Source organism: Ceratotherium simum, chromosome 7 (assembly GCF_057802395.1).
Source record: "Ceratotherium simum simum isolate JZ-2026a chromosome 7, ASM5780239v1, whole genome shotgun sequence".
In the NCBI taxonomy this organism is placed as follows: domain Eukaryota; kingdom Metazoa; phylum Chordata; class Mammalia; order Perissodactyla; family Rhinocerotidae; genus Ceratotherium; species Ceratotherium simum.
In genome coordinates, this window is record NC_141906.1 from 64,312,150 (window position 1) to 64,331,894 (window position 19,745).

The window sequence follows — 19,745 nt, forward strand, 5'->3', positions numbered from 1 at the left end:
GACAGAAGTGACTTCTGAAGAAGCCACAAGTGTATGTGGCTGCTGAGTATTGTTATTCCAGCTTGACCTAGGAGCAAGCACACCTGCTCCCTCCTTTGCAACCCTCCCGCCCAGGTATCTCTCCTATCTCTTGCCTGGGCTCTTACCTCATCTCTTCCTAGCTTCCCTCCTTGATACTCTGTGCCCTACCCATATTTCTCGGCTCATCTCTCACCACTCTTGCCTTAAACTTTCCCTTTTTCTCACACACAGCATGATGTTTCCTGCCTCTAAACTTGCACTCATTCTGTCCCCTCTGCCTGGAACACTCCACGCATGCTCAGCTTACACATTTACTGTGTAAATTCCTATTCCTGTGAGGCCTTGCCTGACACCATTTCCCTCTCCTTCCTTCTTCCTTAAGCACTAGACCATCACTGCCCTTATCACACTGTTCAATAATAGTTTGTTTATGCATCTATCTTCCTCACTGGACTGTGAGTTCACTGAGGACAGGGGCTGCAGCCCTGACTTATAGTATGGTATCCAGTTAAAGCAAACACTCCAACAATGCTTGTCGATATTTCTGTGGCAGAGAATTATGATGGGATGATCAGTGAAAGACATTCAAGCATAAAAATATTCTATATTAGGATAGCATTCTAAGTGTGTGCGTGTGGGGGGGGTATAAATGAAAATATGACTTCAAGGAGAAAAAAAAATAACTTCTAACTATAAAAATAATTTCTAGAGCCAGCCCTGATGGCTAGCGGTTAAAGTTTGGCACACTCTGCTTCAGTGGCCCGGATTTGGTTCCTGGGCATGGAACCACACCACTGTCTGTCAGTTGCCATGCTGTGGCAGCAGCTCACAAAGAAGAACTAGAAGGACTTACAACTAGAATATACAGCTATGTAATGGGGCTTGGGGAGGGAAAAATTAAAAAAATAAAAGTGGTTTTCAATTAAAAAAATAACTTCTAACATGAGAAAACGTCATTCATGTGCTTCTTAATTACATGATCTCAATGTCAAACTGCTCTGGTGTTTAGAGTCCGTTGGACAAAATTTATTTAAAAATTGACATGTTTTATTATTAAATATCAATATTTCTATTATGTTAGCATAACATCATTTGGATTTGGACTTGTGATAAAAAAAATTAGATATCAACTTAAAAAAAATGTTAATTGAATGAATGAATAGTGCCTTCCCTATCAGTTAACATTAGGTTTGGCTGGGAGTGACAGAAAACCCAAAAAACAGTGACTTAACCAAGATGGAAGTCTTTATATTCCAAGAAGCTGACATATTGTTGGGGTTAAATGGCTCTTACATATACAAATACGGAGTCAGGCAGTCCAAAACCAGTATAACTCCATGACCGTCAGAACCCAGGCTCCTTCCACCTTGTGACTTTCCATCCTCAACATACTGCTTCTACCTCAATGGTCCAAAATGGCCAATCCAGCTCTAGCCATTGTGTCCACATTCTAACCAATGAAAGAAGGAAACATAAGGAGAAAGGAATCCTTTTTTAGGACACTTACTAGAAGTAGCACCCACCATTTCTGCTTGTATCTAATTGATCAGAACTTAATCATGTGTAAGGAATGTTGGGAAATACAGTCTATTCTAGCTGCCTTGTGCTTTGCTAAAAATTGGAGGATCTGAACAAGAGGAGAGTAAATATTATGGGACAATTATAAATTTATTCATCATCTACACTTGAATAACTCATAGGCATCTTGAACCGAATATGCCAAATCTAAACTCATTATCTTTTCTCCAAACCTGGCTCTCCTCCAATCTTCTCTACCTCAGCCAATGGACAGCCCCCTTCCAGCTCAAGCCAGAAACCTAAAGTCATTGTTGATATTTCTCTGCTGTCAATTCTCCCTCCAAAATACATCTCAAATTGATCTAATTCTCTCTATTCCGTCTACCAATACCAACTGTCAACAACCTCCTAACTTGTCTCTCAGTGTCCCTCTTGCCTTCTTCCAGATCATTCTCCACATTGCAACCAGAATGATTTTCTAAGAAGAAACAAATTCTGAGCACGTCAGTCTTCTGCTAAAACCCCCTGAAAGCTGCCCATGGTACTTAGGATAAAAATCCGGAACCCTTCAAAGGCCCTGTGTGACCTGGGCTTTGCTTCCTCTTGAACTACTTACTTTTTGCTCTCTAAGCAGCAGCCAAGCTTGGCCTCCTGTTGGTTCCTTGTCCATGCCAGGCTCCTTCCTGACTGCCATACTGTCCCCTCTGCTTCTACCTCCCTCTTCAACTGGGCGATGCCTGCTGGCCCCTAAGTCTCAGCTTAAGCGTCACGTCCTCAGGGAGAATCTCCAAGGTTGGAGACTAGGCATTCATAGCACCCGTTGCTACTTTTGTTTTCACCCTTTACTTCTCATAGCACTTATCACAGTGAAGATTTGAATTATTATTTGTTTATTGACCGTTAACCCCCTTAGGTGATAAACTCCTTGGGTCTGGTGACTAGGTACTTGTGATGGTTAATTTTATGTGTCAACTTGACTGGGCCATGAGGTGCTCAGATATTTGGTTAAACATTATTCTGGGTGTTGTCTGTGAGAGTGTTTTGGGGTGAGATTAACATTTGAATCAGTAGACTGAGTAAAGCAGATTGTCCTTCCCAATGTGGGTGGCCCTGATCCAATCCACTGAAGGTCTGAATTGAATAAAAAGCTGAACAAGAAGGAATTCACTCTCTCTGCCCGACTACATTCAGCTGGGACATCCGTCTTCTCCTGCTTTCGGACTCAGACTTGAACTGCAACTTACACCATCAGCTCTCCTGGTTCTCAGGCCTTTGGACTCAGACTGGAACTTACACCATTGGCTCCCTGGGTCTCCAGCTTGCCAACTGCAGATCGTGGACTTCTCAGCCTCCATAATCATGTGAGCCAATTCCCTACAGTAAATCTCTTTATATATATATATATATTAGATAGATAGATCTATCTATCCTTTTGGTTCTGTTTCTCTGGAGATCCCAGGCTAATACAGTACCACTTGTACTCCGTTACATCCCCAGCATTTAATAAAGTGTCTGCACTTTGCTACTCCGTGTGGCGACAGTCCACAAAGAGGTATCACCGCAGAATCTCTCTCCCCAGTCCTGCTGAACAGAATCTGCAATTTAACAAGCTCCCCAGGTAATTCTTATGCACAATCCAGGCTCCGAAGCACTATCCAATGCATACCAATCACGGTAGTAGGAGTGATAGTAATGTTTACTGAGTCTTGATAATGCTCCAGGCATTTTCTGGGCACTTGACCTTGCAAGTACCTCTCACAGCAACCCTTTGAGATCGACCCTACGCCATCCTCAGATGGCGGAAGTCAGTTTCCGATGAGGAAACTAAGGCACAGAGAGATTAAGTAATTTGTCAAGGTCACACAGCTAGTGATAGTAGAACTAGTAACGAGGAAGAAAAAGATCTCCAGCACCTAGCTCAGATGCTTGCGAGGCACTCAGCAGTATTTTAATGACCGCTAATAAGTAGAGGGCTGGGATGTGAACCCAGATGGACTGGTTTTGGAGCCCCGGCTCCTAACCACTCAGCGCATGATCAATATGAGTCCACACTCTGGGGACTTTCCACAGCACCTGGTGCACTGTAGACCACCCACATTTGACCAATGAATGGTTGTGTGGTATAATCAGTTGTGGACAGGTCCCTCTGGAGTCCAGGTGCAGGAGTTTGGTGAAAAGAGCAGCGGAATAGAAAGTAAGTGATCTGGATTTAAGACTGTTATCTCCAAAGAGACAAAAAAGAGACTGTGCCTGTGTGTGCTCAAGGCCTCCATCAATTCCTGCAGACTCTAAGGTCACAGTCAAGTACCCCACGTCTTTCTGAGAATCCCCAGGGGGTGGCTGCCACTAACCACCCTGCTGTGCTAGACACACCTCCACTCTCTGCTGCTTCTCATGAGACATCTCAGGCCCTCAGGACAGCTGCTGTGACTGTACCGCTGGGTCCCCCAGGTCCCACGGCCTCCTGCTGCAGCTGGTGTGCTAAAGGACTCACTCTGCCAAAGCTGCACCTGGTCTGCTGCCAAGAGAATGCCCTGGCCCCTTGTGCTGTCCTCCACTAGGGGAGGACCCACGCAGGCCTGCATGTACCAATGCCCGTGGGGATTTCAAACGGCTCCCTGTTCTCCACGGGGCTCAGACATGCATCTGATGGGGCTAGGCCACAGGACAGAGTCAACAGACTGTGCTCACAATCAACGTTGGATCTAGCTGGCCATGCCTGGCCCCACTCCCCTCCTGCTGAGGTCGGTCCCCAGGGGGGCCTCAGTCCCTACCAAACAGGTTTCTGTAAAACATCCACAAATTTGCCTAGAAATCCCAAGTGTTTTCTGAATATCAGCAAAACTCAGGATGGGACTTTCCCCCAAATCTGCTTTTCTCCCTTTTTAATCCAGCACATAATACTGAACTTTTCGTTAAAAAAAAATAGACTGGAATCTCTTTAAGGGTGTGTGCATGTATTCAAAGTGTGAATGTGACCATTGTCTCATTTTGCTCTAAATCTATGATTCCCTGGATAATAACTACCGCTTATTCCTACTGACTAGGTGCCTGGCGCTTTAACTATAAACCTTACGAGCAAGTGCCATTTCTCCATGTTATGGATGAGAAAACTGAAGATCAGAGAGGTCACATAACTCCCAGAAGGTCTCACATTTACCAATAAGCAAAACTGCTTCACACCCAAGCCTGTCTCTCCCAAGTACACTGGAGATTTTCATCCTTTTGGGCCAGGGATATGAAGCTAATGTGAGTGAGTCGCCACTCCTCAGAAGAAAAAGAGGCGAAAACCTGGCTCTGATTTAGGCACCAGGGAGGGCCACTCGGAGCTTCTTACGCTTCCTCCCTGTTCCCGGGCCCCCATCGGGTATCCAGACCCCACCGCGGCCACGAACTTGGCGACACGCTCCGGAACCAGAGCTCCAGAGTGGCGCGTCTAAGCGCCCGGCCAAGCCCGCTTTCGGCCCCTGGCCCTTGGCCCCGCCCCTGGCCCCTGACCCCGCCCCTGGACACGCCCCACACCAGCCCAGGTCAGTCACCGCCCACCCACTGCCGTCATTTCCTGTCCAACTCTGGGAGCGTCAGGTCAGTGCAGCGGGGTGGCCCGGGGTCTGCCCTCGGACCTGGTCCTGATCTGGCCGTCAGAGCCGAGCAGAGGACGCTGATCTGGGCCCCAGCAGAGGGGACGGTATCGGCTGAGGGCTGGGGCCTCTCTGGCGGGCACGGGGGCCGCTGGACGCTGTGGAGCGGTTGCCGGGCAACGGTGCCGTCGGCCCCGCCTCTCTGCGCCGGGCGGGGCGTCCGTGGAGGGCGTGTCGCCGGGCTCCCGCCGGGGTCCCGGCGGGCGGCAGCGTACTACCGAGTGACTCTCGGAGCGCCGGGGGTCTTGGGCATCCCCCTGCGCTGGCCTTCCCTTCCTGTCGTGGGTTCACTGCCCAGGCAGTGCGCGCCCTTAGACCCCTGCCCTAGAAGTTCTGAGCCTGCCCTCTGCCTCTGTAACCTTGGGCAAGTTAACTTACTTCATGAGGCCTCCGTTCTGTGGGAGCCCAAAATGTTAAACCTGGAAGAACCCTAGCGATCATTTAGTTAAGCCACATAGCCCCACCCCCGTTTTATAGACAAGGATGCCTCGCGTTTACCACTCATTGCGTGGTGCCTGGCACTTAATCCCCAGAATAGCCCTCCCGGTTTCTGCTACCGTTTCCATAGAGTGGAGGAGGACTCTGAGACTCAGAGAGGTTGTGACTTTAACCAGAGTCACCCAGCTTGTAATTGGTGGCATCTCAGAGAGATCTAATTACTCACAGCTTGTTCGTGGCAGATTTCAAATGATAGGTGCATTTCACGACTATACTACTACTAAACCTAGCTGTAAATTAGAATCAACAGGAGGGTGTTTAAAACTATACGTTCCTGGGTACTGTCTCAGGCTTACTGGCTGAGAAGCTCTGGCGCTAAGGCTGAGGAATCTGTATATTTAACAAGTTTTTGGATGATTTTTATGTCTGTGGATGAACCTTTGGGAACCACCGGGTACACCATGGGGCCTTTTCACTCAAAAACAACTAAGAGGCGGGCTGGCCCAGTGGCGCAAGCAGTTAAGTGCGTGAGCTCCGCTGTGGCGGCCCGGGGTTCCTCTGTTGGGATCCGGGCGCGCACCGTCGCACTGCTTGGCAAGCCATACTGTGGCGGCATCCCATATAAAGTGGAGGAAGATGGGCACAGATGTTAGCCCAGGGCCAGTCTTCCTCAGCAAAAAAAAAAAAAAGAGAGAGAGAGAGAAGGATTGGCAGATGTTAGCACAGGGCTGATCTCCTCACACACACAAAAAAACAACTAAGAGGTAATAAATCTAAAGTACCCAGAAAGGAGAAGAGATGCTGATGTACTCTGCCATCAACTTCTAATCCCTTCAGCCAATTTGTAGCTTCTCTCCACTCAGAAACAAGCCAGAAGCTTATATTTTAAACAAGTATGGACATGTAGATGCAAATTGTCCCGTCTCTGGTTCCCTGTCACACAGCCAGGTCCAAGCTTCTGGCTGGGACAGCCTGTCATGATCAAAGTCGAGCATTAGCATCCTATTCCATCCCTGTTGGCCTGTCAGCTGCTCTCCTGGGCTCCTTCACGCCAGGTCCCTGAATCACAGTGGTTGATACTGGCTTTGGAGGAACATTTTGCAGAGCAGTTTCCCAGTGGAGGGAGGCCTGGCAGTTTTCCAGAAGTATCACCACAAATAATGAGTGTCCCTTGGCCTTACCAGCAATTGGAGTGAAATAGATCACCCTGCTGGTTTTCATGACATTTGTAGACACAAATCCGTCTTAAAAATAATCACTTGGCTCTTAGTTTTAGAAGGCTAATCAGCCTGACAAATTGTTTAGTGTTTTATTATTATTAATTTTCATCATTTATGCTGCCTTCCTCAGGGACTCTGTTTCACAATGGCTGACGATCAAGAGAAAGACTTGCAGAAATTTCTTAAAAATGTGGATGAAATCAGTAAGTACCAGTAAATCATAAACAAATTAAATTCTTAAATTAAATTTATAGAGAGGTGGAGGGACTAAAGAGAAATGATTATTCCACGTTAACTCCTGGGTTGCCTGACAGGTTTATGACTCTTAAGAAAAAATGTAATTGAAATTAAACAGAAAGGGTATTGAGAAGCAAGTAATATGGGAGCCAGGGGTGGTATTTTCTGGCTGTTAATCGGTATTAGAGAACTGTTAACATCTGAATGGAATTCAGGCTGACAGCTCTCCTCCATATTTTGTTCCCTTCTGTGGCGAATCAGGTCAAAAGGAGCTGCTATTTCCCCATCACCAATAAGCCTAGCTGTTCTCTTCGAGGCCATCACTCAGGAGCTCGTTGATCAGTCTGTGATCCCTCTTGTTTTAGGGTAGAGCCATTTCTGATTTTGAGCTGGTGAGGTGAAATCAAATGGCTTTCCCTCAGGATCCATAAATTATATGGATGGCTCATGGTTGTCATACCCCTGTCTCTCTTCCTCTGAGCAAGAAGACCCCTTCCTCAGCTCAGACAGGTGGGATCTCAGAGGACTTACTCTGATCCTACAGATCACATTCAAGAGATTCCAAAGCAGTCAGTTCCTGATCAAACTTCAGGGAACTTGTCTGAGGATAGAAACAAGCAAACCAACAATCAAATGAACCTTACATGTCAATTAGAAATATGTTGAGGGGCTGGCCCCGTGGTGTAGTGGTTAAGTGCGTGTGCTCTGCTGCTGGCGGCCCGGGTTCGGATCCCGGGCGTGCACCGACGCACCGCTTGTCAGGCCATGCTGTGGTGGCATCCCACATAAAGAGGAGGAAGCTGGGCATAGATGTTAGCTCAGGGCCAGTCCTCCTCAGCAAAAATGAGGAGGATTGGCATGGATGTTAGCTCAGGGCTGATCTTCCTCACCAAAAAAAAAAAAAAGAAAAGAAAAAAGAAGTATGTTGAAATTGCTGCTTCCAGCAGACTGATGGGTCTAGTGAGTAAAATGGTTTAAAAAATCGTTTGGGTAACTTCATAAATGATATATCCATAATGCGTTCTTCGTGCTCATCATGGGCCTCTCCTCTGCCCATCCCTAAATGCTGTTCCCTGGAGTTCTGGCCTTGGCCCTCTGCTCACCTTTCTCTTCAGGTGATCAACCAAGCACATGGTTTTGATGACTACCTGTTTGCTGATGACCCCCACATCTCAATTGCCACCCAGCCTTCCTTTCTGAGCCTCAGCCTCTATGCCAATGTCATGTCCACTCTATCCCACAAATGCCACAAAATTAATGTGTCCAAAATTGAATTGGTCATCTTTTCCCCTCTGTCCTCCTCCTCCCAAATAAAACCCACTTCTCCTACCTTCGCCTTCATTCTAGTCTCAGTTGATGGCACAACCATCCAGAAATTTACAGGTCACATTGGACTCTTCCCATCTCTCAGCCCTACATTCAATCAGCCATCAAGTTTGGCTTATTTCTCCAGCTCCATCCTCTCCAACCCTCCCTTTGTTCTGTTTCTCTTACCCAGACTTTCTCAACAACCCGCCTGACTGTTTTTCCTGCCTCCAGGCTTACACCTCCCACAGAGTAATGTATCTAAAATGCAAATCTGACCCAGACGCTTCTCTGCTTGGATTCTCTCTGCAGTCACAATAAATTTCCAGCTCTCATCAGGACTTAAGTCCTCCGGTGACCTTGTCTTTACCTCTTGCCTCTCCCTAACTCACTCTTGAGCAGCAGCAACTGCCTCCAGTTCCCCACACATACCCTGATGGTTTTCTTCTGAAAACCAGATGCTGCGAGACCACTTTGGGGGCCATTATGGTGCTCCAGGGAAAGAGACTGTGGCTGGGTTTAGAGTTGTAGCAGTAGGAATGGACACAAGTAGACAAATCTGAGATATACTTAGGAGTTTTACTTGACAAGATTTAGCATTTGATGGCTGTGAGGGCAGAGGGAGAACAGAGATGCAGGATTGAGTCCTGAAAGTTTTGGGTCTAATGACAGGTGGATGGATGGGCCATCTGCTGAGAGAGGGGGCATTTGAAGGAGGAACAGTTTTAGGGGAAAGAGGATGGGCAGGTCGAGTTTGGTGAGTAACACGTCCTGGTGAAGATGTTCAGAGGGCTGTTGGCTTTGTGAGTCTGAGCGTAGGAGAGAGAATATAGCTGGGGATGTCAATTTAGAAGGCACTGGCATATAAATGGTATTTGGAGCTATGAGAGAGAACAAGAGTATCTGGGAAAGGGGTATAGAAAAGAGATGATGGCTTGGGCAGGGCCCTGAGGATCACATAATTTAAGAGGTGGGTAGGAGAGGGAGAGCAGGAGCAAGCAAAGGAGACCAAAAAGCATTGGCCAAAGAGGTAAGAGGAAAATCGGGAGAATTTTGTGTTAAAGAAGCAGAAGGAAAAGATCGTTTCATAGAGAAGGAAGTGGTTAGCGTTGTCAGTTGTTTCGGAGAGCTCCATCAAAACAAGCAGTGGAAAATGATCACTAAGTGTAGCCACATGGAGATCATTTGTAACTTTGGTGGGAACAATTTTGGAGCAAGAGAAACCAAATTTTAGTGAGTTGAAGAGTAAGTGGGGCCTTCTATTTCCAGCGATATTACTGATGAGAGAATCCAAAAACCCTCCCCCTACAAAACGTCTAGAAAGACTGGCTAAAACATCATAGATGTCAAACTCTCAATTTTGTTAAGTATGTTTGTTAAAATGGTAAAAGTTACCGTTACAAGAATAGAAAAGTAAAGCTTAAGATGTAAGCTTGTATGGGGTAAAAAGGGAGTAAAGAAACTCCATGAATCTGATGAAGACAGGAAAGGAAGGGGAGAAAAACATGAATGGAAGTCATAAAACATAGTAGAGATTAGTCCAAATATGTATCAGTAACTATAGTAAAATAGACTAACTCTAGTTAGTCTAAAATAGACTCTCCAGTTAAAACAGATTGTCAGATAGCTTTTTAAAAATCCAGTTATTGTGCTATATAAAACAGACACCCCTAAACTTAAGGACTCAGAAAAGTCGAAACTTTACAAATCGAAAAGTATTCACCAGGCAAATACTGTCCAAAGAAAGTAGATGTTGAATATTAACCTCAGACAAAATAGACTTTAAAGCAAAGGCTATAATTTATAAGGAAAAATTCACCAGGAAGATACAAAAATTCTAAATTTGCAAGCTTCTGATAAATAGCTTTAAAATCTATACAGCACAAAGAAATTAGAAATTAAAAAGAAAATCTAAGAGCAAAACTTGACAAAATTATAAGGAGGAAAGGACAAATCCACAATAATAGTGGGAGATTAAAATACCAAGCAACCAACGAACAGTAGAATTCTAGAAGATTTAAGCAACACAAATAACATACTGTCTTATTGGCTATATAGCCCTCCATCCAACAATTTCCCTTTTCAAGAACCGTGGAGCATTCATAAAAAGCATGAACTTGGCCACAAAACAACATATACCAGAGAACCTGTATCATATAGACCGTATTCTCTGACCATGAATCAATTGTTAGCAATCAATAAGAAAAAGATAACCGGGGGTCCGGACTGGTGGTGTAGTGGTTGGGTGCGCTCGCTCCACTTTGGCAGCCCGGGGTTCGCCGGTTGGGATCCCGGGCACCCACCGACGCACCACTTGTCAAGCCATGCTGTTGTGGTTTCCCATATAAAGTGGAGGAAGGTGGGCACGGATGTTAGCTCAGGGCCAATCTTCCTCAGCAAAAAGAGGAGGATTGGCAACGGATGTTAGCTCAGGGCTAATCTTCTTCACATACACACAAAAAAAAGATTAGCAACCTTCCTATCCTTCATTTCTGTATTAGATGTAGGTCGAAGATAAAATTTAAGTAACTCTAAATCACACATAGGTCAAAGATAAAACATAAACATACTGCAAAATATCAAATATCTAGAATTGAAAAATATCTGAACTTAGGGGATGCAATAATAATTAAATTGAAATTTATGTCATAAATGATTGTGTAGAAATAAAGACATAATTAATGAGTAAGTTATCTACCTCAGGAAGTTTGAAAAAGAACAAAGAGAATAAACCTAAAGAAAGGAAATAATAATGGCAACAATTAATGAAATAGAAAAAAAAAAAAGAAAATATGAATAAAGTTAAAAGTGGTTCTAAGAAATTACTAATTAAATAGACAAACCTCTGGAAAACCATAAATCCATTACTGATATAAATTAATATGTGCATAAAAGTTTGATGAGGAATGGAATTTTTACCTAATGTCAGAGTATCTCCCCACAAAATATATATTAGTTACAAAGGGAAAAAAATGTAAGTTTACAATAGAGAAGCCTGGCAAATATCACCTTAATTTAGTGATCAAGGTGAACATTATCAGTAATGAGACAATAGGAATCGTGAGCCACCAATAGAACGAGAAGAACAACGAAAAGGACTCAGCATCGCTTCTGTGATATTCTTGCCAAAGATGCAAATCCTCGATCTAATCTTGAGGAGACATCTGACAGCCCCACACTGGGGACGTTGTACAAAATAGCTGGCCCATAATAAAGTGTCAGGGCCAAGAACATCAAGGAAAGACGGAGGAACTGTTCCAGAGTGCAGGAGACTAAAGAGACAGGGCGACCGATAGCAGCTCATGATTCCAAATGGGTCCTTTTGTGATAAAGGAGTTTTCAAGACAAGAGATGAAATCTGAATGGGGCCTGAGGATGAGTAAGGTATCAGCATGAACTTCCTGGTTTAAACGGTAGTATTGTAGTTATAGAGGAAAACAAGAATGTCCTTATTTGTAGGAAATACCTACTAAAATACATGGGGCAACTTACCCGCAAATGATTCAGGAAGAAAAAAAAAAGGCCTTTGCGCTATACTTTCAACTTTTCTGTAAGTTTGAAATTGTTTTAGAAAAAACAAAAAAACACTAGGCCCACATAGTTTTACACTCAGCCCCTCCAAATAGTCAAAAAACAGATAATTCCCATCTTACACAAATTTTTCCAAAGAATAGAAAACAGAGAACACTCTCCAATCATTGTGTGAAGCTAGACACCTTGGACACCAACAGCAAAAATGTGTAGTACTAGAAGAAAATACGGGACAATATTATTTATGAATATAGTTAAAGAGTCTCAAATACAATGTTAGAAAACCAAATCCAGTGATGAAATAAAACATTATTTATTTATTTATTTATTTTTTTGTGAGGAAGATCAGCCCTGAGCTAACATCCATGCTAATCCTCTTCTGTTGCTGAGGAAGACCGGCTCTGAGCTAACATCTGTTGCCAATCTTCCTCCCTTTTTTTCCCCAAAGCCCCAGTAGATAGTTGTATGTCATAGTTGCACATCCTTCTAGTTGCTGTATGTGGGACACAGCCTCAGCATGGCCGGAGAAGCGGTGTGTCGGTGCTCGCCCGGGATCTGAACCCAGGCCACCAGTAGCAGAGCACGTGCACTTAACTGCTAAGCCACGGGGCCATCCCAAAACATAATTTATTACAGTCAAGTTAGTCTGTCTGAAGAATGCAAGAATGGTTTAGCACTAGAATATTTACTAATATAATTTTTTATTTTAACATTTCAAAAGAGAAAAGCTATATGATCATCTTAACAGATACAAAAATTAAAAATAAAACATTTGATAGAATTCAAAACCCATTTATGGTAAAAATCCATATCTACCTGAGAATAGAAAGGAACTTATAGAATACTGACTGAAACCCCTTTGCAAACATCATACTTGTGGTAAAACAAAAGGATTCTTTTAAAAGTTGGGAACAAGAGAAAAATACTATCATTGCTTTTATTTAATGTTTTACTGGGTGTTCTGGAAATAAGACAAGAAAAATGAATAAAAATTAGAAAAGTTTGAGAGGATGAAACTGTCATTATCCCTGAACAGTGTGAGAGTCTACAGAGAAAAATTCAAGAAAATTTACAAATAAATTATTAAAGTAAAAAAGGAAATTCAGAAATATTGTTGGATAGAAGATTAATATTTAAAATTCAGTTGCATTCTTACATGCTTCCTATATACTGGCAACAATTAAAAGAGGTAATTTCAAGATAGACTTCATTTATCATGCCAAAATAAATCCATCAAAATATATACAAGATCTTTATGAAGAAAATTATAAAATTTAATTGAAAGAGGGGGCGGGCCCCGTGGTGTAGCGGTTAAGTGTGCGTGCTCCACTGCTGGCGGCCCTGGTTCGGATCCTGGGTGCGCACCGATGCACCGCTTGTCAGGCCATGCTGTGGCGGCATCCCACATAACGTGGAGGAAGATGGGCACGGATGTTAGCTCAGGGCTAGTCTTCCTCAGCAAAAAAGAGGAGGATTGGCGTGGAGGATAGCTCAGGGCTGATCTTCCTCACCAAAAAAAAAAAAAAAAAAAAAATTTAACTGAAAGAGCTTGTAATGGTCGATGCTGGAATAACTTGAGCAACAAAATAAACCACGTAGCATTGGATCATAATCCAAAGTATAAAATAAATATCCATGAGTCCATAGTGATATAAATGATGACTAAATACATATGTACATATATACATATATACAAAAGGCAAATCTCCCATACAGAATTCCAAATAATTTCTGTAGATACTACCCCCTCTAGGGGGTAGAACATAACTCTCCACCCCTTAAATGTGAAATACATTTAGTGACTTACTTCCAAAGAATACAGTGTAGAAAGGGAGGGGGGAAAGTACCTTTAAGGTGAAAAATGTTGACAAACTCTACCTTAGACAGGTGATCAAGATTAACATCATGATAAATCATGTTGGCAGCATGTACCATTGATATAATGTACTGTGGTCTTCTTTCCAAAATCCCATAACCCCAGTCTATGAGAAAAACATCAGATAAACCCAAATTGAAGGAATTCTACAAAAAATACCTGACCAGTAGTCCTTAAGACTGTCCAAGTCATCAAAAACTGAGAAATTGTCACAGCCCAATGTGACAAGACTAAACGTAATGTGATATCCTGGATGAGATTCTGGAACAGAAAAAAGGACATTAGGGAGAAATTAATGAAATAGAATAAAGTATGGAGTTCAGTTAATAAAAACATTTAATTAAAAAACATAAAAGATCTAAATAAATGGAGTCTCATTTTATCATGGATAAGAAGACTCATTTGGCAAAGATATCAGTTCTCAAATTATTCTATACATTTGGTACAATTTACATCAAAATTCCAAAAGTGTTGTGCTTCGAATTCAACAAGCTGATTCCAGAATTCACACAGAAAGGCAAAGGGCCAAGAATAATCAAGACAATTTTTTTTTCTATTTTTTTTATTGATATTTTAATGGTTTTTAACATTGTGAAATTTTGGGTTATGCATTTTTGTTTGTCCATCACCATATATATGACTCCCTTCACCCCTTGTGCCCACCCCCCAGCCCCACTGCCCCTGGTAACCACAGTACAGTTTTCTCTGTCCATGTGTTGGTTTATAGTCCACATATGAGTGAGATCATACAGTGTTGGTCTTTCTCTTTCTAGCTTATTTCACTTAACATAATACGCTCCAGGCCCATCCATGTTGTTGCAAATGGGACAATTTTGTCTTTTTTTATGGCTGAGTAGTAGTCCATTGTATATATATACCACATTTTCTTAATCCAGTCATCAGTCGAGGGACACTTACGTTGCTTCCACTTCTTGGCTATGGTGAATAATGCTGCAATGAACATAGGGGTGCATAAGCCTCTTTGGATTGTTGATTTCAGGTTCGTTGGATAGATTCCCAGTAATGGGATGGCTAGGTCATAGGGCATCTCTATTTTTAAGTCTTTGAGGAATCTCCATACCGTTTTCCATAGAGGCTGCACCAGTTTGCATTCCCACCAGCTGTGTATGAGGGTTCCTGTTTCTCCACATCCTCTCCAACATTTGTTGTTTTTTGTCTTGGTGATTATAAACCATTGTAACGGGCATGAGGTGGTATCTTAGTGTTGTTTTGATTTGCATTTCCCTGATGATTAGTGATGTTGAACATCTTTTCATGTGCCTAGTGGCCATCTGTATATCTTCTTTGGAGAAGTGTCTGTTCATTTCCTCTGCCCATTTTTTGATTGGGTTGTTTGTTTTTTTGTTGTTCAATCAAGACAATTTTGAAGAAAAATAAGAAGATGGGACAACTCTCCCTACCAGATGTTTGAGATGTGTTATACAGCTATAGTGACATACATGGAAGTTTTGGTGCTGGAAAAGACGAGTAATCTAGCAGAATGGAATGCAGGGCCTGGAGCAGATTCGCACAAGGAACAGGGGCAACAGGACACCTCAGTGGGGAAGGCAGGGACTCTTCAACGAATGGTGCTCATGCCCTACACAAAAGTCAGCTCCATGTGTGTTAAATACCTTTATGAGAAAAACAAAACTTGAAAACTTTTAGAAAACAACACAAGAGTATATTTGTAACCTTAAAATACACAAAAGGCATAAACTGTAAAGAAAATGATTGGTACATTTAACACATTAAAAAGAAAATCTCTTCAATAAAACATTCCATAAAAGCAGATGAAAAAACAAACCATACCCTGGGAGAGGATGTTTGCAAATACATATAACACTTCAGAATATATAGAGAAATCATAATAAGAAAAACACAAAAACTCGATAGAAAATTGGCCAAGAATAGGATCAGGGAGTTTGCAGAGGAGGAAATCCAAATGGCCTACAAACCAGTAAAAAGATACTCAATCCCAATCATATGTGGGAAGATGCAGATTAAAACATTAATGAGATACCATTCCCATCCGTTATAGTGGCAACAATTTAAAAGTTTGATAATAGCAAGTGTTGACACAGAGGTGGAGGAATGGGAACTTGTGAGTACTGCTTGTAGACGCAAAAATTAGTACAGCCACATCTCGAAGAATATGTCACATATATGCACAAGGAAATACGTACACAGGTGTTCAATTCAGTATTTATTTGCTCTAACAAAAAATTAAAAAATGCCTGGATGTTTGTCAATAAGAGAATGGATTAACAATGGGATATACAATGACCAAAATGAATCAACTGGAACTATACCTATTAAGGACAAATCTCTAAAGCATACTAAGAGGAAAAAGTAGGTTACAGAAGAATGTACATTTTATAAAACCATTTATTTAAGATGTTTAAGTATATATACATACACAAATACTCCAGTAGATTGCAAAAATGGTCACAAATTCCTTTCTTCCCATCAAGAGTGGAGTCTCTTTCTCCATCCCTTGGATCTGGGTTGGCCATGTGACTTGCTTTGGCGAAAGAGATGTTTGCAAAGATCACACCAGCAGAGGCTGAAATGCGTGTGTGCGTTGGGTCTTGCCCTCATGCTGGAAGATGAGACACACTTTCCCTAGTTCTCCTGTTACTCAGACAAAAGCCAGCCACCTTTCGGAAGCAGAGCCACTTAGCTGACTGACAGCTGACCGTAGATGTATGTATGAGCCCAGCTGAAACCAGAAGAACTGGCCAGCTAAGCCTTGCCCAATTTACTGACCTAGAGAATTATGAACTAAATAAAGCTAAATAAATGGTAGTTGTTTTAAGCCACTAAGTTTTGGAGTGGTGTGTTATGCAGCAAAAGCTAATAGATACAAGTACTAAGCATTAAACATGCTGGAGAAGAATACATATTAACTTACGGATGGTGTAGAAACAAAAAAAATCTGTTATATTATTTTCTGTATGTTTGAAATATTTGTCAACTAAAAAATATGAAAGCAAATTTCCTTGAAGACTCAGTGGGAAATGAAGAAATAGGAATAGGAAAATGCCTTTAAGAAGTTTAGTTGTGGGGCTGGCCCCGTGGCATAGTGGTTAAATGCGCACGCTCCGCTTCGGCGGCCCGGGTTCACAGGTTCGGATCCCGGGCGCGCACCGACACACTGCTTGTCAAGCCATGCTGTGGCAGTGTCCCATATAAAGTAGAGGAAGATGGGCATGGATGTTAGCCCAGGGCCAATCTTCCTCTGCAAAAAGAGGAGGATTGGCATCAGATGTTAGCTCAGGGCTAATCTTCCTCACACACACACAAAAAGAAAGTTTAGTTGTGAAGAAGAGGAGATAGGGCATTGGAGAGATTTAAAGTGTGTAAAAACAGTGGGAAGAAACTGGTAGAATGGGAGAGGTTGAAAATATTGCGGAAATGGGGTAATTAATTGGTGATGCAAGGTTATGGTTATGCAAAATGGGATGATGGCATTCTGAGCATAGGATGATGGATTAACTTCAAATGGAAAGAGGGACACCATTTTCTTGTAGTAGTAGGAAGGAAAGATGGATGTAGATTTGTAGTTTTGATGGCAGGTTGTTGAAGTCGAGTTCCTTTTTGATGGCATCTCTTTCCTCCCTCCATTAATAAGCCAGGTGATCTGTTTGAGATGGTCAGGTTTAGTTTGGAGACAATTTTTTAAAAGTCTCTGGGAGAACGATAGGATGACTTGCCTAGGATAGCATAGTAGGATTGCTGAGCATCATTGACAGTCCAGTTGAGTTAGGACCGATTCCCCCTGGTGTCCATCTGCCTTTCTCTATCAGTATTCAGCATCCCTAACAAAGGCCTAGAGAAGTGGAGATTTGGATTCATCTAGAGATAGAATTTTGTCTGGCAGGTGGGGTGCAAGGACAAGGGAATTCAGCATGTGGGCAAGGTTTGTTTGTCTCCCACACAGGATTTAAGCTCTTCAACTATAAGAATCTTTTTTATTCATCATTGTTATCTATAACATTCAGCATAATATCTAACTCATAATAAGCTCTCCATAAATTGTTGCTGAATTAAATAAATGGCTTAAAACTCTGTTCCTTGAAGGCCATAGTTAAATTCTCCTGCAGCTTTTTCCAGGCAAAGCAAATCTTGTTCTTAATTTTTTCTCATTGGTTCTAATTTTTGCTTTCAATTCAGAACTTTCTTTAAGAAATGGGGAGATGTTGGTCAAAGGGTAAAAACTTCCAGTTATAAGATGAATAAGTTCTGGGGATCTGATATACAGCATGGTGACTATAGTTAGCAACTCTGTATTATATGCTTGCAAGTTGCTAAGAGTAAATCTTAAATGTCCTCACACACAAGAAAAATTGTAATTATATGAGGAGATGGATGTGTTAACTAACCTTGTGGGAATCATTTCACGCTATATGCGTGTGTCAAATCATCACATTGTACACCTTAAACTTACACAATGTTATATGTCAATTACGTCACAGTAAAGCTGGAAAAATAAAGGTTCTTCCCTGTGAATTTTCTACACCATCCTTTCTAGTGATCAGAGTCTTTCCTTTTGAAGATCTTGTTTGAGTGATTCACATCTGATTTTTCCTCTAGCCAGTTTAATCCAGGAGATGAATTCTGATGACCCGGTTGTACGAGAGAAAGCTGTCCTCGAGACAGAAAAGAGACTACTGTTTGCAGAGGAAGTCCAAGAGGAGGACGAATGTAGGACCACCGTGAACAGGACCATGATCAGTCCTCCACAAGCTCCTACGAAGGTTTCCCTTTTCTGTTATGGAGTTGTATAAGCAGATACAGTGAGGGGTCTGCACTGAAGCAGAGGAAGTAGTAGTTTAATCTCAAATGTCTGGTGAGGCAGAAATAATCTTTTTTATTTTAGATGCGCTAGATTTAGTTTCCACAAGAAAGTATAAACTCTGATTTTTCTCTTGGTCCTCTGGTCATCTTTAAACAACACTTCGGGTTTGTTTTAATGAAAATTTGGCCTCTCCACCCGCTGAGCTTGTGACCATATTTAAGCTGTTAAGGTAATATATTCTGCTAGATCATATTTTCAACTCATACAGCACAGCTGGGGTCTCTTGACCTGCTCACCTTTGTTTCTGTAGGCTTAGCCCCAAAACAACTGTGCCCATAATCAGATCTCCTGATTTAAAGCAAAGCCCCCTGCATTTTGAGCCCTTCAGTATTGGTGGTTAAAGGAAATGACCCCACTCCCCACTTGTAATTGATCTGCCTTCTTACTTATATATGTATAAATCAGAGAGTGGTTTTTGAAAATTGTTTCTTTGTTTTTATGATAACCTGTGCCCTGCAGAGTGCAGATGAAATAAACTCAGGTAAGGACAGCATCTCTCTTCCCAAGGTGTATTATTTATTTAGGATCAGTATTTATTGATAGTAGCTTCTAGACCCTTAAATTATAGCCTGTAGGCTTACAACCCATGAACAAAAACCTACCGATCACCCAATTCTGTGACAAGCGGTCAGAAGGGACAGTGCTCGGAGGTTTTTCTCTATTTTCTCCTGGCCAATCTTTTGTAAACTGAATTCAGTTATTCTGTATCACCCAATTTACTCTTAGCTGCTCAAGGGATCCACATAGTTTCTCTGTTGTTCAGCTCAGAAGCTCATTATGCTAAATGGAACAAAAAAGTCTGTCTTCAAAGAAAAACTCTTTTAAAAGACATAATTCATATTTGAAGCACAGACATAGCCATCATGTATAATAATACATCACACAGATTACCATTTAATGTCAAATTAAGAAAATGTCATTTTAGTCGCCTCAGAATCTGTGTGTGTGTGTGTGTGTGCGTGCGTGTGTACTTCATGTGTATGCATGAGAAGTGTGGCTGTAAAACTCTAAAGTAGCTTTCTTCTGAATTTGAACTAAAGAACTGATTATAGTATTTGGATTTTTCTTTTTAACATTTGAAATAACTCTGCTGTCAG

At 42.1% G+C, this 19,745-nt stretch overlaps 1 protein-coding gene across 4 annotated transcripts in view; it reads left to right on the forward strand.

Moving 5' to 3' along the window:
* Window positions 1-19,745, forward strand: part of TTC12 (tetratricopeptide repeat domain 12) — a 68,440-nt gene that overhangs the window by 12,919 nt on the left and 35,776 nt on the right. For 3 of the 4 annotated variants that reach the window (XM_087433703.1, XM_087433704.1, XM_087433702.1), the window contains exons 3-5: window positions 6,969-7,041; window positions 18,384-18,547; window positions 19,108-19,129. In XM_087433703.1, coding sequence (XP_087289829.1) covers window positions 6,984-7,041; window positions 18,384-18,547; window positions 19,108-19,129 — 244 coding nt within the window. In that variant the 5' untranslated portion in view covers window positions 6,969-6,983. The remainder of the gene's footprint in view (window positions 1-6,968; window positions 7,042-18,383; window positions 18,548-19,107; window positions 19,130-19,745) is intronic. The other variant, XM_087433705.1, reaches the window with a different exon arrangement.